The sequence below is a fragment of the Salvelinus alpinus genome, chromosome 3, assembly GCF_045679555.1.
Source record: "Salvelinus alpinus chromosome 3, SLU_Salpinus.1, whole genome shotgun sequence".
Lineage (NCBI taxonomy): Eukaryota > Metazoa > Chordata > Actinopteri > Salmoniformes > Salmonidae > Salvelinus > Salvelinus alpinus.
Genome location: NC_092088.1, coordinates 61,113,895 through 61,138,295, shown reverse-complemented (window position 1 = coordinate 61,138,295; position 24,401 = coordinate 61,113,895). Strand labels below are relative to the sequence as shown.

The window sequence follows — 24,401 nt, the reverse complement described above, 5'->3', positions numbered from 1 at the left end:
TATTGAATATCCCTTTGAGCATGGTGAAGTAAATTACACTTTGGATGTGTCAATACACCCAGTCACTGGAGAGGAAGGAAACCGCAAAGGATTTCACCATGAGTACAATGGTGACTTTAAAACAGTTACACAGTTTAATGGCTGTGTTTAAAAACGGAGGATGTATCAACATTGTAGTTCCTCTACAATACTAACCTATTTGCTGAGTGCAAAGAAGGAATCCTGTACAGAATAAAAATATTTCAAAACATGCATCCTGTTTGCAACAAGGCACTAAAGTAATACTGCAAAACATGTGGCAAAGCAATTAACATTGTCCTGAATACAAAGCGTTAGATTTGGGGCAAATCCAACGCAACACATTACTGATTACCTCTCCATATTTTCAAGAATAGTGGTGGTTGCATCATGTTATGGTTATGCTTGTAATCGTTAAGGCCTGGGGAGTTTATCAGGATAAAAACATTTACTAAATGGAGCTAAGGGTAGGCAAAATCTGGTTCAGTCTGCTTTCCAACAGATACTGGAAGATTAATTCCCCCTTCAGCACGACAATAACCTAAAACACAAGGCTTAAATCTACTTAATAATCTATGGCAAGACCTGAAAATGGTTGTCTAGCAATAATCAACAACCAAATTTGACAGAGCTGGAAGAATTCTTAAAAGAATAATGGGCAAATATTGTACAATCCAGGTGTGCAAAGCTCTTAAGAGCCTTACAGCTGTAATCGCTGCCAAAGGTGATTCTAACATCTATTGACTCAGGGGTGTGAATACTTAAGTAAATGAGATATTTCTGTATTTCATTTTCAATAAAGGTGCAAAAATGTCTGAAAACAGGTTTTCACTTTGTCAATATGAGGTATTGTGTGTAGATGGCTGTAACAACAAAATGTGGAATAATTCAAGGGTTTTGAATACAAAAACATGATTGACTGTAAGACAACATAAAAACACTTCATTAAAACGACAAACACAGAACTGCAAGAGCCTACAAACAAACAAAGTCAAACATTTGTATATAAATATGATAATTCTAAAGTGCATCTCTCAAAGACTTGTCGCATGAAAACGTGATCTGCAGTCCTATTTTAAGAAACAAACAAATCTGACAAAAAAATTCAGATAACGTTTACGCTTGGAGACGTGCACTTCTGTTCCGTTAAAACATGAAATAAACTGACATCTTCTGCTTTAAAAAAGCATCTATGTATAGTACATGCAATACTTTTTTGCTAAGGAAAAGATCAAGCTTACAATATACGAAGAAAGTGGATCAACAGTTTGTTCACATTGTCCGGAGCAGAGGCGATAGCTAGCTAATAGAGTTTGTGTGCTAATATCCTCTGTTCTCTGTTTTGTTCACACTTGGCATTTCGATGTCATTAAGTCAAACTTGGTGATTAAAAAGCACACAATGGTGATCAAGATCCTTCCTTCCTTTTTGATTTTAATCATTCAGGTAAATCGAGGAAGGAGGAGTGCAGGGATAGAGGGGGGGACAGGGGGAGGGGCTCAGATCTTGGGCAGCTTGGGAGCGTTGACGATGGGGTTAGTTTCCTGGAGGAAGCGGCGTCCGGCACTCTTGTAGTTGTACGTGCAGTCGTGAGTCTCTGCGTAGCGGTGGGTGGCGCAGAAGTTGCTACCACACCTGAGAAAACAGGAACACAACAGCCCTATTTATATATATGCCACTCGGACTGTTATCCAAAGTGACTTACAGTACAATGAGTGCATACCTTTTTAAATACAGTACAATGAGAGCATACCTTTTTAATTACAGTACAATGAGTGCATACCTTTTTAAATACAGTACAATGAGTGCATACCTTTTTAAATACAGTACAATGAGAGCATACCTTTTTAATTACAGTACAATGAGTGCATACCTTTTTAAATACAGTACAATGAGTGCATACCTTTTTAAATACAGTACAATGAGTGCATACCTTTTTAATTACAGTACAATGACAGCATATTTACATTTTTGGGGGGTGTTTAGGAGGTCACAGCAGGAATTGAACCCACAACTTTAGCCTTGCTAGTGCTGTGCTCTTACCAACTGAGCGACACAAAATGATTAGAAACCCATGTCTTTTGTGGCCATTTGGAATCTGGCTGGTAAAGGGTCCTTCTAAACATCATCAATACCTTGATGTGTTGTCTGCATTTTCAATCAATTACAAAATGGATTACATCTCAGTTGACACATTCAGTCAATTACGAGCCCAGTACTGAAACACCTTATCTAGAGATTCTTGTGGACACTTATCTCTAACTTTTTTTTTAATAGCTCTAACCCTTCTCTATCCCAGAGGAACTGAAATAGAGATAACAATCCACTTGTGTAGAAAAACTGGACTCCGGCCTCCCGAGTGGTAGAGTGGTCTAAGGCACTGCATCTCAGTGCATCTCTGCAGTCCCTGGTTTGAATCCAGGCTGCATCACATCCGGCCGTGATTGGGAGTCCCATAGGGCGGCGCACAATTGGCCCAGCATCGTCCAGGTTTGACCATCATTGTAAATAAGAATTTGTTCTTAACTGACTTGCCTAGTTAAATAAAGGTTAAATAAAAAAATTAAAAGGCCCACTCCACATTGCTTTAACTGTGACTGAAATCTCTTTTCAGATAAGGGAGAGACTATAGACCAGGGATCAGAGATCCAGCCGCGGGAAGATTCTTTCTTGAGCGGATGGTCAGGGGTGCCGGAACATAATTACAAATCATTTGCAGACTAAAAACTGATCGCAAGAAGCCCAAACATATATAATATTTGACTAAAACATAATTTCAAACCTAGCATACATTTGTCTACAATCACATATCTCTATTATTTGCGGGAATACTTTGGAATAGATTTGGCAAATTACAATAACTTGGAGTTGATTTGCTGCTGTTTTACAAGAAACCTACTAAAGATAGACTATTGAGACACACACACCAAGTGGAACACTTATCACAGTTAGATTACTCAGCACTAACCAATCACAATTTCAATCTTTTGAACACAGTTTGACTCCAACATTAGACTGTTATAGTGTTATGATGAGAGATTACACAGTTCCAGCACACATTGTGTGCCCTTAGCAATGACAGGGGAGGTTGTGATACTTGATACTGGGGTTGTGGTGGTGACTGGTGAGGGAGCATGCAATATCGTGCTGTTGATGACATGAACACTACTGGACAGGAAAAACTCCTGGCATAGTCTCGGCATACCTAGCAGTAGTAAAGATACACACATAAAACAGACCATATTGAATTAGAATGAGTAATGAGGGAGGGAGTAAGGGGGGAGAAAGAGGCTGGTAGGGAGTGGGAGAGAGAGGGTGAGGAGAGGGAGAGAGCTGGCACAGACAAGTGTTTTTTCCTACCTTGAATTCCTAGCTGGTAGCTGAGGGCCGTCTTTTTGACAAATAGGAGGAATGGAAGATGGAGTGTGAGCGAGTGATGGAGGGAGGGAGAGAATGATGGAGGGATTGAGAGATGTACCTGCACTCGTAGCTGGTGGCGAGACCAGTCTTCTTGCCACAGAGGAAGCAGTGTTTAGAGCTCTTCTTCTTCCTGCTCAGCGGGACCTTGACTGGAGGCAGGTGATATGTCGGGGTGCCTGGTAGAGATAGTAACACAATATAGTTGTGTTCTACTTTGAGGAAAGAAGTTCTGGTTTACTTTGAGTAAACTAAATAATATAGTAAGCCAAGAACACTGAATAAAACTAAAAAAACATATCAGGAGCAGTCAGTCAGGCCTGGTGTATCAACACAAAATTATGTTTAGTTACCTAACTATTACTAAGGCAACATGTAAACGAAGAGACTATTAAAAGAAATGTATCGATTGGGTCTGGTGAGGGAATTGTGATCACATCTTAGACTCCTCACATCGCATGGAAATTGTTATTTTCCTACTATTAGTAGCTTAGACACTAAAACGTATTTTTTTTTTTTAAATATATGGAAATAATAACTGAATATTTAATTATATACATTGTTAAACATAGTTTTTTCCCCCGCCAAACACATATTTCACACTCGTTCACAAGCTGTGAAAACACTGTTCTCTTTTCCAGCTCATAACTATTCCAACACAAGTCACTCTCTGCCCAAGACAATCACACCCGTGGATGCAACCTTGTTCAGTTTACGAGGCGTGGAGATAAGGTTCCTGGGCAAGGGTAACAGGACAAAGAGAGAGAAGGGGGAGGGGGGGGAAGAGACAGCAAGAGTGAGCAAGAAAAACAAACAGCAGACAGAGAGATGGACAGAGAGAGAGAAACAGAAAAAGAGAGTTCACAGAGCTGGAGAGAGACATGGTGGAGCTCAGAGAGCTAGTCCACACAATCCAGACAGAACAAACCCACAAAACAGACCAGCACAACACCACCGAACCACAATGGGACAGACAACACAGGACCCACCAACCCAAGACTCCACTCCCTCCCAACAGCCCTCCTGTCAGCACCCCCGATCGCACTCCTGACAACACCCCTACACACACAAAAGCCAGAGATTGTGCTCCTCATTGACTCAAATGGCAATTACATTCAAGAGGATAAACTTTTTCCCAAACACAAAGTGGCTAAACTCTGGTGCCCAAACACTAGGCATGCCCTGGAGCTCCCCAGCCACATCATAATTCACACAGGCACCCGAGTGGCGCTGCGGTCTAAGGCACTGGATCTCAGTGCTAGAGGCTTCACTACAGACCCTGGTTCGATTCCAGGCTGTATCACAAACATCTGTGATTGGGAGAGCACAATCGGCCCAGCGTCATCCGGGTTAGGGTTTGGCCGGGGTAGGCTGTCATTGTAAATAAGAATGTGTTCTTAACTGACTTGTCTAGTTACATTTTAAAAAATGACCCGAGGGCCCAGCAGGAAAGGGTGGCAACAGCACTCGTGGGAGTGATTAAAAAAGCTTCTTCCACTTTCTCCAACGCACAAGTGGTTATCTCCACCCTGCTACCACAAATACTTTCACCCTGCTACCATATAGCAAGTATTTCATAAGACTGTGCCTCAAAACCTAATGTATACCTGGCCCACCACTCCACCCTGGACTTGAAGCGCCTTTACGACCAGGTCCACCTCCACAAGGCGGAGGACATCCCCAGCAACTCACACAGGAGCAACATAGAAATGGACACCCCTCCCAGACCTGCAAGACCCCCTCCTGAAGGACCTGCACCAAGAGAACCCACGCCAAGAGGACCTACACCCAGACCACAGCTTCACCAGCCACACACCCAACCAGCGGAGACCACCCGAAACAAACTCTGAACACACCCTATATAGGTCCCCCCATATCAGACCTATGCCCCTTCTGCCCACCCCATGCCCCCCGCGGCAAGGACCTAAACATGACAGCAAGATGTATGCTCAGGCCGTGAGCAGAGCAACAGGCCCAACCTCCACTATTACATCCGCCCAAGCCCCATCCTGCAACGTAAGAGCTATGTATCAGATGCTCTGCTCACGTTACTGTGATGGTCCGGGCCTAAACCACACAAAAACAACACTAGACACTATGGAACACAAAGCCTTCTCATCCTGGAATATACAAGGTCTGAGGTCATCTGCCTTTGGCCTAAAGAGCAGGAACCCAGACTTCAAAGAAACTGGAAATACTGACATTGTCATCCTACAAGAAACATGGTATAGGGGAGACGGACCCACTCATTGCCCTCTAGGTTACAGAGATCTGGTAGTCCCATCTACCAATCTACCAGGTGTGAAACAGGGAAGAGACTCAGGCGGTATGCTAATTTGGTTTACAGCAGACCTAACCCCACTCTATTAGTCAAAACAGGAACATTTTACATCTTGCTAGAAATTAATATGTGCTACCTATATCCCCCCAGTAGAATCCTCATACTTTAATGAAGACAGCTTCTCCATCCTAGAGAGGGAGATCAACCATTTCCAGGCTCAGGGACATGTACTAGTCTGTGGCGACCTACATGCCAGAATTGGACAAGAACCCGACATCCTCAGCACACGGGGGGACAAATGCATACCTGGAGGTGACAGCATTCCCTCCCCCATAGTCCCCCCTAGACACAACTATGACAACATAACCAACAAAAACAGGTCACAACTCCTGCAGCTCTGTCGGACGTTGTGTATGTACATAGTCAATGGTAGACTTCGAGGGGACTCCTATGGTAGGTACACCTGTAGCTCATCTCTTGGCAGTAGTACTGTAGACTACTCTGTGTACAACGTAAAACACCAAATAATGCATGCAGAGCAGAAATAGTCTGATACCTGCTAACTATCAAAATCCGGAAAAGAGCCGATAATTTCTACAACCACCTAAAAGAAAGCAATTCTCAAATCTTCCATAAGAAAGCCATCACCTACAGCGAAATGAACCCAAAGAAGAGCCCCCTAAGCAAGCTGGTCCTGGGGCTCTTTTCACAAACACACCCCACAGAGCCCCAGGACAGCAACACAATTAGACCCAACCAAATCATGAGAAAACCAAAAGATAATTACTTGACACATTGGAAAGATTGACAAAAAAACTGAGCAAACTACAGTATAATGCTATTTGGCCCTAAACAGAGAGTACACAGCGGCAGAATACCTGACCACTGTGACTGATCCAAAATTAAGGACATCTTTGACTATGTACAGACTCAGTGAGCATAGCCTTGCTATTGAGAAAGCCTGTCTTCTCTTGAGTGCCAGGTCTGCCTATGTGCACACCTCCCACAAAATGAGGTGGAAACTGAGCTGCACTTCCTAACCTCCTGCCAAATGTATGACCATATGAGAGACACATATTTCCCTCAGATTACAGAGACACACAAAGAATTTGAAAACAAATCCAATTTTGATAAACTCCCATATCCATTGGGTGAAATACCACAGCAGCAAGATTTGTGACCTGTTGACACAAGAAAAGGGCAACCAGTGAAGAACAAACACCATTGTAAATACAACCTATATTTATTTTCCCTTTTGTACATCATGACATTTGTAATGTCTTTATTCTTTTGGAAATGTTGTGAGTGTAATGTTTACTGTTACCGACAAACAGTTACTGTTACCGACAAACAGAGACCGGCCGGCAGACAGGCAGAGAACGGCCGACCGACCGAGAGACAGAGCGACCGAGAGACCGACAACGACAGACAGATAATAGGGATGAAGGCTAGGCGTAACAGGACTGATATAAAAAGGGAGGTTAGTGTGACACAGCAGACAGTAGAACCTCCCACCCAGGCATTGGGCCATGAGATTGGGTGTTGAGTTGTGTCCTCCTCACTAATCTGCTCTGATATACTGCTACAGAACATACTCAAAAGGCCATCCACACTAAGACGAGCTGTTTGAAGGGAATCAGTTTGAGCAAGGCGAGACACATAATAGCTAATCTTGATTACATAATGAGTAGTTATTTGGGATGCAAGGTAATTTGTAGATTAGTGATCAGTGAAGTTCGACTGCAATGTAGCCAAACACGTTCTGCTGTCCTTGGCTCATTGTGTGGTGTGTATGGGTTATTGTGTGGTGTGTATGGGTTATTGTGTGTGTGTATGGCTCATTGTGTGGTGTGTATGGGTTATTGTGTGTGTGTATGGCTCATTGTGTGGTGTGTATGGGTTATTGTGTGGTGTGTATGGCTCATTGTGTGGTGTGTATGGGTTATTGTGTGTGTGTATGGCTCATTGTGTGGTGTGTATGGGTTATTGTGTGTGTGTATGTCTCATTGTGTGGTGTGTATGGGTTATTGTGTGTGTGTATGGCTCATTGTGTGGTGTGTATGGGTTATTGTGTGTGTGTATGGGTTATTGTGTGGTGTGTATGGGTTATTGTGTGGTGTGTATGGGTTATTGTGTGTGTGTGTAAACATGAACATAAATCTCCTCTCCTGTTGATGGTGCTCATTCTGCAGCTGTATCATATTAATACTGAATGCCATTGCCGTGCAACGCTCATATAACATGCATTGGCTGCTTTCACATAATATGTGTGTGTGTGTACTTGCTGTATGTGTGGTGTGTGTGCCCTTACTGGCACTAACCCTAGGTCAGTGAGCTGTTTTGTTACTGTGTTCATGTGTGAGTGTGGTGTCTGTCCATGCGTCAATTTGTGTATGTGGCCTCAGTCTGCCTCTACCCCTAGGTCTGTCAGAGAACTGTTCCATCTCTTTCTGACAGTGTGTGTGTGTGTGTGTCTTCGCTCCGTGGCAGTGTGTGTTGGTGACAGCCCACCCTGCCTCATCAGGCCAGAGACACAAAGGCAACAATCTGCAGGGCAGCCTAATGCTGCAGACAACAGGCTCGGTGCTAGGCTACTAGCATAATAATGTTGCTTTCACAAAGATTTGGGTGGAAAACGCACCAGCAACAAGCAGCTTTCTTCATCTCAATAAACAAGGTATAAATAGAACCACCAACCTGGGGGAATTTTGATTATATTTGGAATTTTCATAAATTCATCCCATTCCCTCTTGGACTCAATGAGATGAGGATCTGAGAATGACTCATTACTCAATTCTTATTTTCTTAATAGGATGAAAGGACAAAAAACATATATTAAAAACTTGTTCTGCTTTTGAAATGGCACCCGATTCCCTAGTATATAGCGCACTACTTTTGATTGGGGCTTGCATTTGAAATGGCATGCTATTCCCTAGTATATAGCGCACTACTTTTGATTAGGGCTTGCATTTGAAATGGCATGCGATTCCCTAGTATATAGCGCACTACTTTTGATTGGGGCTTGCATTTGAAATGGCATGCTATTTCCTAGTTCACAACTCAAGACTACTTTTGACCAGACCCAGGTCCCTGGGTTTTTAGGGTTGTCCCACTCACCTAGTCTTCTTATTGAACTGGAGCCTCCAGCTGATCCCAGGCTGTTGGTTGACTGAAACGATGACAAGAGGTTTCAGACAAGGTCAATAGAGTACCACGAAACACAGCCCTTATTTTAAGTGTTTCTAAAATCCCCTAAGGGAAAAATGAATGGTGGAAAAACAATTGGAACCATTTCCCTGTTTGACCGCTAGGTTTTATGGGTATTATGACACCTCCACTGTGGGGCTCTATCAACACCGCACAAAACAGTCTGGTTACCAGTCTGTTTAGTGATCGTTCCACTCCTTAAAACTCCTGGTCATGCTAAACATTGTTTGGCAATGACAGAGTACAAGGAGGGGAATGTTTGAAAAACATGTTATGGATTTCAGGCTATGCAAAAACTATACAGTGTACAACAGTACAGTACATCACAATACAACACAAATGCACTATCACTGTGCTTCTTTGAGTTGCTTATTCCTATTTAGGCAGTTCATCACTGAGTCCTCATTTGAGGATAGTGCCCATTTTCCATCCTAGCTGGGTTGTAGTATCTCAATAGTCTGTCCTTACTACTTACCATGTAGGAGGTGGCTGCTCTTCGTATCAGGTCCTCCTGGAGTAGCTGGATGTTGGCTGGGCGGGAGAGAGCCGTGGAGCCTAGCGTGCCAAGCCCGGAGGCCCCAACAGCGGGAAGCCCCAACCCGAGTCCCAGGCTCGGTTCTAGGACTCCCCTGCTGCTGCCTAGGGACCTGGAGGAGGACAGGGAGGCCAGGAGCTCTGTGTTGCGGAGGGACCCGAGAGGCTCCATACAGGCCTGGTTGGCCAGCTTGGTGATGCCACGCGCCTCGCTTTTACTGATCACCTCCGGCCACTTGCCTGGGGAGTCCACATTGATGCCTCGCAAACGAGAGCCTTGAGGAGGAGAGGAGGGGCTAGCAGGAGGAGGAGGGGCGAGAAGAGTGGTGGGGTGGGAGGAGGAGTGGAGATTGGGTCGTAGGGGTGACGTTGCTGAGCCGGAAAACTCAAAGGGTTGTGGTAGTCTTGGTCTACTTGAGGGGGAGGATGATGAGGAAGGAGAGTCGGGAATATGATGAAGGGTGTTGCCAAGTAAAGGTGTCCTCTCCCCTTTCCAGGCTAGCCTATCAGAACCACCCATTGCCCAGTTGTTTAAAGAGTTCATCCCCACAGCTTGGGAGAGCAGAGAGGGGGTGGAAGGGAGCTGGAGCTCTGCTCCAACCCCCAGGGCTCCTAGCCCATCCAACCCACCCAGATCCATCTCTGGCTGGGAAGAGATATCCAGGCTGAGGGGATCTGAGAGCAGGTCTCCTCCGTATAAAGCTCTAGGCGGTGTGGGCTCCAGCAACCCCAGGCCCAGTGCCTCTCTTCTGGGGTCAGGCAGCTCCGTGGCCCCACCAAACTGACCCCTGCTGGAGAGCACGGGGAGCTGCGGGTACACACAGTCCCTCATGAGCCTGGTGCTGCCGATCTCCAACCGGGACACTTTGGGAGGGGGTCTGATCGACTTGGGGATGGACTGCCATGGCTCCTCCTCCTGGAGCATATAACAGGACGAGGAAGAGAAATAGGGCAGAGCTCGACCGCTGCTTGACAGGTGGGTGGAGGCGGAGGCAGTAGCGGGAGGGGAGGGAGTTGTGGATCCCTGGTCCCTGATTGGAGGTAAGTGTGAGGCGGAATGATGGGATTGGTTGATCTCGGGCAGGACGCGGAAGAGGCGGTGGTGTCGGGGTCCAGAGGGGTCCAGAGAGCTGCTGCAGGGCCGGGGACCGACGGGGGGAAGAGGTTCCAACTTGGCAGACTTCTTAGGCTGGGGGGTAGAGACAGAAAGAGTCATACAGTGTGTTTGAGGGCTTCAATTTGAGCAAGGCGAGGAAGAGAATCACTCATTTTGATTAGATAATGAGTAGTTACTTAAGATGCAAGTTTATTGGTAAATCATTGAGTCACACATTGAGGCATTGTCACAAGTGGGCTTGCATTTTGAAGTTTTAGGTTTATGATGCTGTTAGGCACTTTGCCATTAAAATGCTTTGGACAATAAAGATGTATTTTTACTTCCTTGCTAACCGTGTTAATGGCTAGAAATGAATTATATCCTATGGAAAGAATTAGGAAGTCAAATCTGTCTACCTTCTTGTTGATGTTCATGTCCTCCATCTTGGCTTTGAGCAGCTTCATCTTGTTCATGGTGATACAGTTTTCCAGGGTTGGCTGGACCAAAGGCAAGCCCTCACTGTCGTTGTCCTCCTCCTCAGAGAACATGTTGTACACCGAGCCACCACTGGAACACACACACACACACAGACATATAAACAAAGATCACACATGGACAGGCTTTTTACGAGGGAGAGATCAACAGCTCGACACAATCAGAATAACAGACATCCAGTTCTAAACTGTCCTGTCCTAAACTGCTTCAGTTCAGAATGATGACACACGTTCACCCATGCTGACCTTGACCAGTGATCTATTGAGGAAGAATATAAACCTGGTCTATTTTATAGACTCTATGTGTATGGGAACTACACGACATGACCAAAAGTATGTGGACACCTGCTCATCGAACATCTCATTCCAAAATCATGGGTACTGATAAGAAGTTGGACCCCCCTTTGCTGCTAACTAACAGCCTCCACTATTTTGGGAAGGCTTTCCCCTAGATGTTGGAACATTGCTGCAGAGACTCGCTTCCATTCAGCCACCAGAGCCTTAGTGAGGTTGGGCGATAAGGCCTGGCTCTCAGTCAGCGTTACAATTCATTCTAAAGGTGATCGATGGGGTTAAGGCCAGGGCTCTGTGCAGGTCAGTCAAGTTCGTCCACATCAATCTCGATGAAACATTTCTGTATGGATCTCACTTTGTACACAGTGGCATTGTCATGATGAAACAGGAAAGGTTCTTCCCCAACCTGTTCACACAAAGTTGGAAGCACAGAATTAGAATGTCATTGTATGCCATAGCTTAAAGACTTGCCTTCACTGGAACTAAGGGGCCTAGCTCGAACCATGAAAAACAGCCCCCGACCACTATTCCTCCTCTACTGAACTTTACAGTTGGCACAATGCATTCAAGGCAGGTAGTGTTCTCTTGTCATCAGCCAACCCCAGATTCGTCCGTCTGACTGCCAGATGGTGAAGCGTGATTCATCACTCCAGAGAATGTGTTTCCACTGCTCCAGAGTGCAATGGCAGTGAGCTTTGCACCACTCCAGCAGACACTTGGCATTGCGCATGGTGATCTTTGGCTAGTGTGCGGCTGCTCGGCCATGGAAACCCATTTCATGAAGCTCCTAACGAACAGTTCTTGTGCTGACGTTTCTTCCAAAGGCAATTTGGAACTCGGTAGGGAGTGTTGCAACCGAGGACATCATTTTTTTGTTACGTGCTACGCACTTCAGCGGCCCAGTTCTGTGAGCTTGTGTGGCCTACCACTTCACGGTAGAGCCACCGTTGCTCCTAAACATTTCCACTTCACAATAACAGCACTTACAGATTAGCGGGGCAGAAATTTAGCGGGGCAGAAACCTTTCCAACAACTCCCTTGTTGGAAAGGTGGCATCCCATAACAGTGCCACGTTGAAATCCACTGATCTCTTCAGTACAGGCCATTCTACTGCTAATGTTTGTCTATGGAGATTGCATGGCGGTGTGCTCGATTTTATACACCCGTGTGGCTAAAATAGCATAATAGGGTCATTTGAATGGGGTGTCCACATACTTTTGTGTGTATGTATATATGTGTATAGTGTGTCATTTTGCCACCTACCCAAATAAAGCGCACTGATCTAAAATGTGTACAGTGTCTGAGTGGAAAGTGCTTTAAAAACAATGTAGTTGATTTGGGACTGGAACATTTTTATTGCACTTCGAAGTGCACTTATCTGGAGTGGCCTGTATTCACCTGAATGATTCTGAGACAGGGGTCAGAGTTCCGTCCCCTCGGTCGACGACCCGGAAGAAGTTGAGCTGGTCTCCCTCTCGGTACACCAGGAAGGTGACCTGCTTGTTGCTAGGCATACTCTTCTCCCAGCCCTCCTCCCTGCCTCCCTCCATCAGCTCTGCCATATCCTTCAATGGGTCCTCCACAGACACTGAGGGAGAGAGAAACCGGTCAGTCAATCAATCAACAACAAAGTCTTTCATGGACACTGTACAAGAGAGAGAATCAACCAATCACTGAGTCCTTCATAGACATGAGGGTGAGAGACTGTTTGGACAGGGTTCATCTCAACATGTTGCTACAGAGGTTACAGGACTAAAACAGCCACAAATAGGTGAATTTAATCTGTGTGAATACTTATGGGTGTACAGCAGTGAGAAATCCAAACCCATCTCAACATACCTCTCCTGGTGTTGATGGGTCCTCCTCTCATGGCCAGGACCAGCTTCAGTGTACAGCCCTCAGCAATACTGCAGACACACAAGATAAATGTCAGCAATGATGGTTGGTAGAAACTGTCCCAAGTCCTTTGGAAGGTTAAGCTACCATCGTATTGCTTTGCCTTACAGCTAGCTGGATCGTTCATGCATGGGTCATGTTCATTACTACACGCAGCGGGAAAAAAACAATGACTCCCCGTTTTCAGTTTTCTTCTGTTTGGTGCCTAATGAACACGACCCTGGAAACACAGACCAGGCAAACGATAATCATTCTGGAACAAACATCCTTCCTCCGTCAGTCTGCACTCCAGATGAACTTATGCACATGTCTGGGAATTCTGCTGGAATTCTAGCAGAACGTCAGTTCTATGCAAATCCAACCCCTCGCACCCTCCATTTCTAAGACTTCAAAGGATGTTTTGTTGATCCTCAGACCTAACTAAATCTCACCGGGGACCGATCATGTGGAAAATTAAGTGACAAGCGTTCATGACGCAACCACCATCTGCAACCTGTAGACCGGGTCTGTATCTAATAAAACTGAGGACTCACTACTGGGATAGGCTAGCTCTCCAAACACATTCAATACGTGACTGTCTGTCTTATATCAATCAACCAAAGATGTAGATTTAGCTAAGGGTTCGGGGAAATAATGTATTTACTACAAGGGGAATTACTTTCTAAGCAAATAGCCCTCTACAAGTTACCCACTACACTCATTTCAATTAAACATAAATTACAAGATCAAAGTCGATGGTTCATTTACAGGGCATTGCTGTATATGAAAACGGGTTCCCATTCCCATCACAACCCATTCAACAATAAAAACAAAAAAACAGTTGTGAACAGGGTCGTGTTCATTACGACACGGAGCAAGAAACATTTTAACATGCTTTGCAACGGAAAACAAAAATGAACGATTCAGTCAGTTTGGTTCAAAATGAACAACATTGGTAAACTCACCTGTAGTCATGCAGACAGTATTCATCCTCCAGCTCCAAGTTGTTCCAGATCAGGTGTTGCTGGGCAACGGGGATACCTGCAGAGAGATTTAAATACATTTACATACACAGCCCTGATTGGCGAATAGGATCGTCTAGACCAGGGCTATTCAACTGGCGGCCCACAGGCCAGATCCGGCCTGTTAATCAATTTAGAATGGCGCTTTGATCAATTCTGAACATTTACACATCAGCAAAAAAATCCCTGCAAAAATCCAATGTTCAGTGCCAACAGGAGCCCACGTTCAATATTTTCCAATGGGAGAATCTGCTTTCCTGTAGTCCTGCCCATTAAGTGCTGTCAATCAATACCACCTAACATAACAGTTACAGACAATCAATCATAGCTGCTAACAGTGGTACAGGGTCTGTCCGCCCACCTATCGGCACTTCCACCGCAGATGAGATCACTACGCTGCCTGATACACAGAGCGTGCTTTGTGCTTAACTCAGAGGCAAGCTAAAAAACAACATGGACTCCGTTATGGCCATTATAAACTTTATTTGATCAGCCTGCAATATTCCTTGTTTCGTAGTCTGCTGAGCATCATGATCTACTTTTACATAATGATGTTCAGTGGCTAAGCAAGGGTAATAATGCACTCAAGAGAGCAGCCTGTGTGAGCTTAGGGAGGAGATGGCTTTCTTGTGTTGGCAATCACAGAGAAGAGCAACTAACACATAACTAGCGAAATTGGGTGAGGAGTTCGTATCAGAGGTTTGTTTTTTAGAGTCATCTTCAATCAATTGAATGGACTTCATTTAGGACCACAGGGGAGCGATAAAAACAGTGACATAATTGAAAAACAGACATATTTTCAAAATAAGTTATTTTCTCCAGGGATTTGAGCCCAAACAAAACCCCCCATTGCGCAACAATAGTCATCAGTACAGATCACTCACTACCGTGATGTCAGAGTTTTTACATAAACTGAAAGCGAACTTTGCAACTATATTTGATGAGTTTAAGTCCCCGGAGGTAATGCAGTTGATTATAGGGATTCGTTCTCAACAGATATGCCATGCATAAAAAAGGTTTCTATATGTAAAGAAAAAACAACAAAGAAATAGAAACAGAATGTGATGCTGGTCAACAGATGCCCTGCATAAAAAGTGTCCTATTTGTAAATAAAAACAAAATATGAAGCTTTGCATGTAAAACGGACAGGAAATTAAAGTGAAACCAAAATATAAATGCAACATTTTCAAAGATTTTACTGCGTTTCAGTTCATACAAAGAAATCAGTCAATTTAAATAAATAAGGGCCGACTATGGATTTCACATGACTAGGAATAGAAATATGGATCTGTTGGTCAGATACCTTAAAGATGGAGCGGAAGTTTCAACACAGCACCCCCCATCAGTCATCTAGTGTGTATATATAAATCATTGGTTCCAATCCCCGAGCTAACAAGGTGAAAATCTGTCGATGTGCCCTTGAGCAAGGCACTTAACCCTAATTAATCCTGTAAAACGCTCTGGATAAGAGCATCTGCTAAATGACAAAAATTCACAAAGTAGGAGTGCTAATCTAGAATCAGCCCCCCCCCCAATCTATATAATATTATTCATTATAACCTAAAAGGCAAAACTGACCTCATACTCTGAGACGCTTTATGAATACAGGCTCAGATGAGTTGTTTGCAGGGGAAACACATTTTCTGCTTATTTGTGGAGAGGTTAGTTTCAGACAGACAGTCGAAGTTCCGCTCCAGCAGACAGCCAGGCTCGGTGAAACTCTGCCCAGCAGAAACACAATCACCACTATTACAGACCAGGAAGATGACTCATACCCCCTACAGGACATAGCATGCTACAACACACCGATGCAGGGCAAAATGCAAACTACACTCTGAAGACCATGATACAATTTATCTTTATTTAACTAGGCAAGTCAGTTAAGAACAAATTCTTATTTACAATGGCGGCCAAACCCGGACGACGCTGTGTCAATTGTGCGCTGCCCTATGGGACTCCCAATCACGTCCGGTTGTGATACAGACTGCATTCGAACCAGGGTGTCTGTAGTGACACCTCTAGCACTGAGACGCAGTGCCTTAGACAGCTGTGCAACTCGGGAGCCGCTATATATGGTCATTCACATTAACAGAACATGCAAGTCCAGGATGCAACGATGTGCGCTCCTTCTTAACAAATTCTGATGTGCACTTGGGACTTGTTAGAAAAACTGTTCACATATACTTTTCCTCAGCCATCAAGACAAGTAGCGCACAGCAAAATCACTTGCCTGTCAATCTACTATAGTAGAAAAGTTTAGGCTACCTATTCTATTAGTCAATTTGTTGAGAAACAAATAGCCTACTCCAAGCAGACTCTGGGACAGTTGTGGAAGTCAGACGATAGACCCCCCCCCAAAATAAATAAAAATAAAGAAGCATTGAGTCTGATGCAACAGAACGTTCAGTATAAAATGTTGGTTAACTATTATTTCTTCAAATTATAAATGCAGCAATGCACACAAGGCAGTGGGCTACGCGTGAATGTTCGTTCCATAATGCAATTAGCAGGAAAACGCCATTGTCAAAAGGGCACTGAACATACAAGCGGTTTCATGTGACAAGAAATTATCTGAGAAATTTTGAAAAAGAGGAGCTCTAATAGGCTACTTTGAAGCAAGGTAAGACATACCTCATTTTATGTATTAAAACTTTCAGGTTTCAAACAAAGTACGGTACCAGTCAAAAGTTTGGACACACCTACTCATTCAAGGGTTTTTCTTTCTTTTTACAATTTTCTACATTGTAGAATAATAGAAGACATCAAAACTATGAAAAAACACATGGAATCATGTAATAACACCCCCCCCCAAAAAAATATTTGAGATTCTTCAAATTAGCCACCTTTTGCCTTGATGACAACTTTGCACACTCTTGGCATTCTCTCAACCAGCTTCATGAGGTAGTCACCTCAATTAACAGGTGTGCTTTGTAAAAAGTTAATTTGTGGAATTTCTTTCCTTCTTAATGCGTTTGAGCCAATCAGTTGTGTTGTGACATGGTAGGGGTGGTATACAGAAGACAGCCCTATTTGGTAAAATACCAAGTCCATATTATGGCAAGAACAGGTCAAATAAGCAAAGAGAAACAACAGTCCATCATTACTAAGACATGAAAGTCAGTTAATCCGGAAAATTTCAAGAACTTTTAAAGTTTCTACAAGTGCAGTCGCAAAAACCATCAAGCACTATGATGATAATGGCTCTCATGAGGACCGCCACAGGAAAGGAAGACCCAGAGTTACCTCTGCTGCAGAGCATACGTTCATTAGAGTTACCAGCCCCAGAAATAAATAAATGCTTCACAGAGTTCAAGGAACAGACACGTCAACTGTTCAGAGGAGACTGGGTGAAATCAGGCCTTCATGGTCGAATTGCTGCAAAGAAACCACTACTAAAAGGACACCAATAAGAAGAGACTTGCTTGGGCCAAGAAACTCGAGCAATGGACATTAAACCGGTAGAAAATGAGTCCTTTGGCAAATTTGAGATTTTTGGTTCCAACCGCTGTGTTGTTGAGATGCAGAGTAGATGAAAGGATGATCTACGCATGTGTGGTTCCCACCATGAAGCATGGAGGAGGTGGTGTGATGGTGCTTTGCTGGTGACACGATCTGTGATTTATTTAGAATTCAAGAAACACTTAACCAGCATGGCTACCACAGCATTCTCTATATAAGGTACCGCAGTTGACAGTGCATGTCAGAGCAAAAACCAAGCCATGAGGTCGAAGGAATTGTCCGTAGAGCTCCGAGACAGGATTGTGTCGAGGCACAGATCAGGGGAAGGGTAGCAAAAAAATTGAGTTTGCCAAAAGGCCCCTAAAAGGACTCTGACCATGAGAAACAAGATTCTCTGGTCTGATGAAACCAAGATTGAACTCTTTAGCCTGAATGCCAAGTGTCACGTCTGGAGGAAACCTTGCACCATCCCTACGGTGAAGCATGGTGGCAGAATCATGCTGTGGGGTTGTTTTACAACGGCAGGGACTGGGAGACTAGTCAGTATCGAGAGAAAGATGAATGGAGCAAAGTACAGAGAGATCCTTGATGAACCTGCTCCAGAGTGCTCAGGAACTCAGACTGGGGCGAAGCTTCACCTTCTAACAGAACAATGACCCTAAACACATAACCAAGACAGGGCAGGAGTGGCTTTGGGAAGAGTTTCTGCATGTCTTTGAGTGGCCCAGCCAGAGCCCGAGCCCGAAACCGATCAAACATCTCTGGAGAGACATGAAAATAGCTGTGCAGCGATCCTCCCCATCCAACCTGACAGAGCTTGAGAGGATCTGCAGAGAAGAATGGGAGAAACTCCCCAAATACAGGTGTGCCAAGCTTGTAGCGTCATACCCAAGAAGACTCAAGGCTGTATTTGCTGCCAAAGGTGGTTCAACAAAATACTGAGTAAAGGGTCTGAATACTAGTTTTTTACTAGGCATTTAGCTCGTCTGGTAGGCTTGCGTCACTGTGCAGCTCACGGCTGTGCTTCCCTTTGTCGTCTGCAATAGTTGCCCTGCCACATCCGACGAGCGTCGGAGCCAGTGTAGTACGATTCAATCTTAATCCTGTGTTGAAGCTTTGCCTGTTTGATGGTTCGTCTGAGGGCATAGCGGGATTTCTTATAAGCTTCCAGGTTAGAGTCCCGCTCCTTGAAAGCGGCAGCTCTAGCCTTTAGCTCAGGGCGGATATTGCCTGTAGTCCATGGCTTCTGGTTGGGGTATGTACGTACAGTCACTGTGGGGACGACGTCATCAACACACTTATTGATGAAGCCAGTAACTGGTGTACTCCTCAATGCCATTGGAAGAATCCCGGAACATATTCCAGTCTGTGCTATAAAAACAGTCCTGTAGCTTAGCGTCATCTGACCACTTTCTTATTGACTGAGTCACTGGTGCTTCCTGTTTTAATTTTTGCTTGTAAGTAGGAGTCAGGAGGATAGAATTATGGTCAGATTTGCCAAATGGAGGGCGAGGGAGAGCTTTGTACGCGTCTCTGTGTGTGGAGTAAAGGTGGTCTAGAGTTTTTTCCCCCTCTGGTTGCACATGGAACATGCTGGTAGAAATGATGTGAAACGAATTTAAGTTTCCCTGCATTAAAGTTCCCGGCTACTAGGAGCGCCGCCTCTGGATGAGCGTTTTCCTGTTTGCTTATGGCCTTTTACAGCTCATTGAGTTTGGACTTAGTGCTAGCATCGGTTTGTGGTGGTAAATAGTCAGCTACAAAAAATATAGATGAAACACTCCTGGTAAATAGTGTGGTCTATAGTTTATCATGAGATACTCTACCTCAGGTGAACAAAACCTTGAGACTTCATTAATATTAGATTTCGTGCACCAGCTGTTGTTTACAAACATACACAGACTGCCACCCCTTGTCTTACCGGAGGCAGCTGTCCTATCTTGCCGATGCAGCATAAACCCTGCCAGCTGTATGTTATCCATGTTGTCGTTCAGCCACGACTTGGTGTAACATAAGATATTACAGCTTTTAATGTCCCGTTGGTAGGATATGTGATCGTAGCTCGTCTATTTTATTATCCAATGATTGTACGTTGGCTAATAGGACTGATGGTAGAGGCAGATGACCCAGTCGCCGTCAGATCCTTACAAGGCACCCCGACCTACGTCCCCGATATCTCTGTCTCTTTCTCATGCGAATGACTGGGATGTTGGCCTTGTCAGGTGTTTGAAGTAAATCCTTTGCGTCCGACTCGTTGAAGAAAAAAATCTTTGTCCAGTACGAGGTGAGTAATTGCTGTCCTGATATCCAGAAGCTATTTTCGGTCATAATAGATTGGAGCAGAAACATGATGTACAAAATAAGTTACAAATAATGCAAAAACACACACACACAATAGCACAATTGGTTAAGAGCCCGTAAAACGGCAGCCATCTCCTCCAGCGCCAATCAGTCATTCAGAAACATAGGATATTAAAGTTCTTCAGATCACATTGTTAGGATAGACTTGAACGGAGTTCGTCCAGTTTATCCTCCAGTGATTGCACGTTCGACAATAGAACGATCAGGTATTCTGCACGAGTGTCGAGATTTGGGCCTGGTCCATGATTAGCAATATGTCCTTCGCCGCCGACTCATTGAAGTATAAATCCTCATCCAAACCAAGGTTAGTGATCGCTGTTCTGATGTCCAGAAGCTCTTTTTGGTCATAGGAAACAATGGCAGAAACATTATTTACAAAAAAAGTTAAGATCAGCTATAAAAAAAAACTACAAAAACACAAAATGCCACAATTCTTCAGGAGACCGTAAAAAGGCTGCTATTCCCTGCAGCGCCATTCTGTAACACAGCTCTGTATGGGTTTTGACTGACAGCCGTTCTGAACTTGAGCACCACATGCGACAAGAAGTTGCCCCCATCCCTCCCAGTAATTAGGCAACTTTTGCAAATGTTTTGTCTGAGTGAAGGAAATGCTGTAAATTATAATAAATACCACTGATGTCATGTCACACAAGCAAGCCATCAATATACAGAAGTATATATTTTTAAACCTGCATATTTAGTTAAAATAAATTCATGTTAGCAGGCAATATTAAACTAGGGAAATTGTGTCACTTCTCTTGCGTTCATTGCACACAGAGTCAGGGTATATGCAACAGTTTGGGCCGCCTGGCTCATTGCGAACTCATTTGCCAGAATTTTACATAATTATGACATAACATTGAAGGTTGTACAATGTAACAGCAATATTTAGACTTATGGATGCCACCCGTTAGATAAAATACGGAACTGTTCCGTATTTCACTGAAAGAATAAACGTGTTTTTGAAATGACAGTTTCCGGATTTGACCATATTAATGACCTACGGCTCATATTTCTGTGTGTTATTAAAATTAAGTCTATGATTTGATAGAGCAGTCTGAGCGGTGGTAGGCAGCAGCACGCTCGTAAGCATTCATTCAAACAGCACTTTACTGCATTTGCCAGCAGCTCTTCGCAATGCTTCAAGCATTGCACGGTGTATGACTTCAAGCCTATCAACTCCCGAGATTAGGCTGGCAATACTAAAGTACCTATTAGAACATCCAATAGTCAAAAGGAATATGAAATACAAATGGTATAGAGAGAAATAGTCCTATAATAACTACAACCTAAAACTTCTTACCGGGGAATATTGAAGACTCATGTTAAAAGGAACCACCAGCTTTCATATGTTCTCAGTTTCTGAGCAAGGAACTTAAACGGTAGCTTTTTTTACATGGCACATATTGCACTTTACTTTCTTCTCCAACACTTTGTTTTTGCATTATTTAAACCAAATTGAACATGTTTCATTATTTATTTGAGACTAAATAGATTTTATTGATGTATTATATTAAGTTAAAATAAAAGTGTTCATTGTTCATTCAGTATTGTTGTAATTGTCATTATTACAAATATATATATAAAAAAATATTAAAAAATCGTCCGATTATTCGGTATCGGCTTTTTTGGTCCTCCAATAATCGGTATCGGCGTTGAAAAATCATAATCGGTCAATCTCAAATATATATATATTTCAATTTAGCCCTATCAATATAGGCCAATTCCCACAAGCGTAAATGGTTAATGTGTGTGTGGAAAATCAACTACACAGATCCTTAATCTTTGCTTAACGGATGAGCAGGGAGATGGGGAGTTTTAGATGCTGTGAGGATATTTCTTTTTCCAGCACTACTAAAACAGAAAAGCCATTCTTTGCAATAGAATACATTTGTATGAGTCTGAGCTTTTGATTACTCATAGATAGACCAACACTCAAAGATTATTTCATATTTTGAAGTGGAGCCGGTCCTGCTTAAGTAATGTTAGGGGAAGCTGTATAGACACCTACACGCTAGGTCAGTAAGAGTGACTGCTGTTATGTACCATACCTTCCAGCCTCTGGATCTTGGCCTTGACAGAGATGACTGTCTCAAATGGCGAGACGCGCAGCTCGAAGCAGGTCCCAGTCAACGTTTCAATGAACAGCTCCATGGTCTCGTAGAACGGCAACTTGTACTGGAAGGCCCCCACGCTGTCATCATTATAGATTGGTGGCTCCTTCCTGTCCGCCATCTTTGTGTGGTTAGGACTGCTTTAGGGTGAGGGGGGTGTGGGAGGGGCAGCAGCCCAGGGGAAGGGAGAGAGGGATGGGTGTGGGTGCTCTCTGTTGTCACCACGGTTACACATCATGCAGGAAGCCCAAAGCTCTGAGGGAGAGAGAGGGCGAGAGAGTGATGGCTCAGTACCTTGCCCTTTCTTCCGAGTCTAAGGTCATCTATGTTTGTTCCTCATACACTGACACCGTGAGGCATAACAGTTGACCCAAAAAAAACAGCTATGCTGAGGGGAGTTGGAAAGGGGGAGTTGAGTTGACATGCACCTGGTAGGTAAGGAGACCTTTACTTCCCTGACAACACAAACAACTATCAATATGAAACAACTATGGCCTACAATGTGCAAGGAAGCCTAACCCCCTCTGCTAACACTAGTGAGCAGAACGCAAAGCATTCCTTTAATTTGGAAGAAGTGCGTATTAAAATCTTCACACACTGAAATGCCACCAACTGTCACTTTAGACCTGGCCTATACAATTAGAGAGCAATAGTAATTTTTTAAAATAAACTACAGAATTGAAGAGACAAGTGTAAGAGTTCATAAGTGCCTTCATAAAACATTTAGCAGGCCACAAGGCCCAGGCCACAGCTCTTGGCTGCAGTATAGTCTAGCTAGCTGAAGCTGACCAGCTGTTAGCCTATGTAATGCCATCAGGAGGAGTGTATGGTATCAAACACAGACAACTCCATGCAGGCATAGGGGACTGGAGGCCTCTTGACAGTTAACCTGTATGTTATGTGACTGCATTAATATTTCATTTTAAAAGCATGCAATTGTAAAGTTGTGGGCTGATTGATAATCGGAACGACATGAGATGTGGTGAGATTGGAAATCTGTTTAGTGAACTACTAGAGAGAGATGGGATTTATGTATTTGTTGTGGTTTCAAGCAGATTCAATTATTTTCACACAAACACTGTAAAGACCAAGTCTACTGTATCCCTAGCTGAATTTCTCAGCACCACAAATGAGAAAATCGGCTACTGTATTCCCAATGTTATGGGCCTACACTATGACCATTAGGCTTTGATCTCTGCTAAGAAAGAAAACCTCAACACGACAGGTGGTGTGCGATGTGAAGTGAGCTGAATCTGGTTTGAGTAAAAAAAGACTGACTAGCCAGCTACCTAGCCATCAACCCAGTTTTACATTAAAACATTTGAACCTATATATAATTTGTGTCAATCGTGAAAAACAAAGAGTCTTGATCTTTCCGATCAGCGCTTACTAGAGAGAAAGGTGGCTACACTTAGCAAATACTAGACAAAGGATGCAGCTAGATAACTAATACCTTTACAGAAAGGAATATTTTCTGTCTCACCAGAACCCCCTTTTTATTTTATTTTACTCACCGTAAGAGCATCCAAGAGAGGGTCCCTATAGCTGGCAAGAGTATACCAATGAACAACTGGCTGGCGTCCCAAGACTAGAACCACTCCGTCTTTAACTAGCTGGACATAGAACAATAGTACAAATATAGATAGTAACGTTATTAACAAAGCAAATGCATATATTATCTAGCTAACTATTTCGTATACCTAACTACATAGGTTGTGACTAGGTAGCCAGAACCAGTTAGCTCACTAGCGTTAGCTAGCTAGCTAACCACTTTAGCAACCCAAACAATGGCTACCTTGCTTGGGTCGATGGCTGCTGCAAGCTGCTACGCGTACTCTCCTTTTCAGATTCGGCATTCTAGATTATAATGAAACGGTTCTACTTATCTCCGTGTTTTAAAATGACAGTGGAAAGCTATCCTTATTGCCCATGAACAGTGGTAGATCGGTAACACTTGGGATTTTCCTGAACTCAACTCATCTCACCTGTCGAAAAAAAACAGCGGCTCCTGACCAGCCCATTGTGACTTCTCTTGATTGACAACAAAGGCACCATGACGTAACGTGTTCTCTCTCTGTAGGTGAACCAATGAGGAGTACACATAGGCGGGACACATTGTTCGGTCACAGTGATTGACCATTTCTCCTAGAAAAAGAACACTGGCTTCGGAGCGAGTTATTAAAAAAATACAGATAGCCTAACACACTAACCTTTAATTTGTGTAATAAT

The 24,401-nt window shown here is 43.7% G+C and overlaps 1 protein-coding gene across 1 annotated transcript; it reads right to left on the bottom strand.

Moving 5' to 3' along the window:
- Positions 1–786: 786 nt before the first annotated feature.
- zfand4 (zinc finger, AN1-type domain 4) lies at positions 787–24,171 on the bottom strand. Its single transcript, XM_071393573.1, has 11 exons — positions 23,968–24,171; positions 23,687–23,785; positions 22,110–22,427; positions 14,182–14,257; positions 13,181–13,248; positions 12,740–12,929; positions 10,970–11,120; positions 9,399–10,646; positions 8,834–8,885; positions 3,497–3,614; positions 787–1,653 (listed from the first exon to the last, which is right to left on the bottom strand). Exons 3-11 carry the CDS (start codon positions 22,291–22,293, stop codon positions 1,518–1,520), a joined length of 2,223 nt encoding a protein of 740 aa, XP_071249674.1. The 5' UTR covers positions 22,294–22,427; positions 23,687–23,785; positions 23,968–24,171; the 3' UTR covers positions 787–1,517.
- Positions 24,172–24,401: the final 230 nt, after the last annotated feature.

What these genes read in the sequence shown, in the direction of transcription:
- zfand4 (XM_071393573.1), bottom strand. Translation starts at nt 22,293, where the DNA reads ATGGCGGACAGGAAGGAGCCACCAATCTATAATGATGACAGCGTGGGG. An exon ending in TACTGTCTGCATGACTACAG is followed by an intron (nt 13,249 to 14,181) that starts GTGAGTTTACCA and finishes GTGTGTCTGCAG; the next exon opens with TATTGCTGAGGGCTGTACAC. An exon ending in CCTGTCTCAGAATCATTCAG is followed by an intron (nt 11,121 to 12,739) that starts GTGAATACAGGC and finishes TGTGTGTTCCAG; the next exon opens with TGGTGGCTCGGTGTACAACA.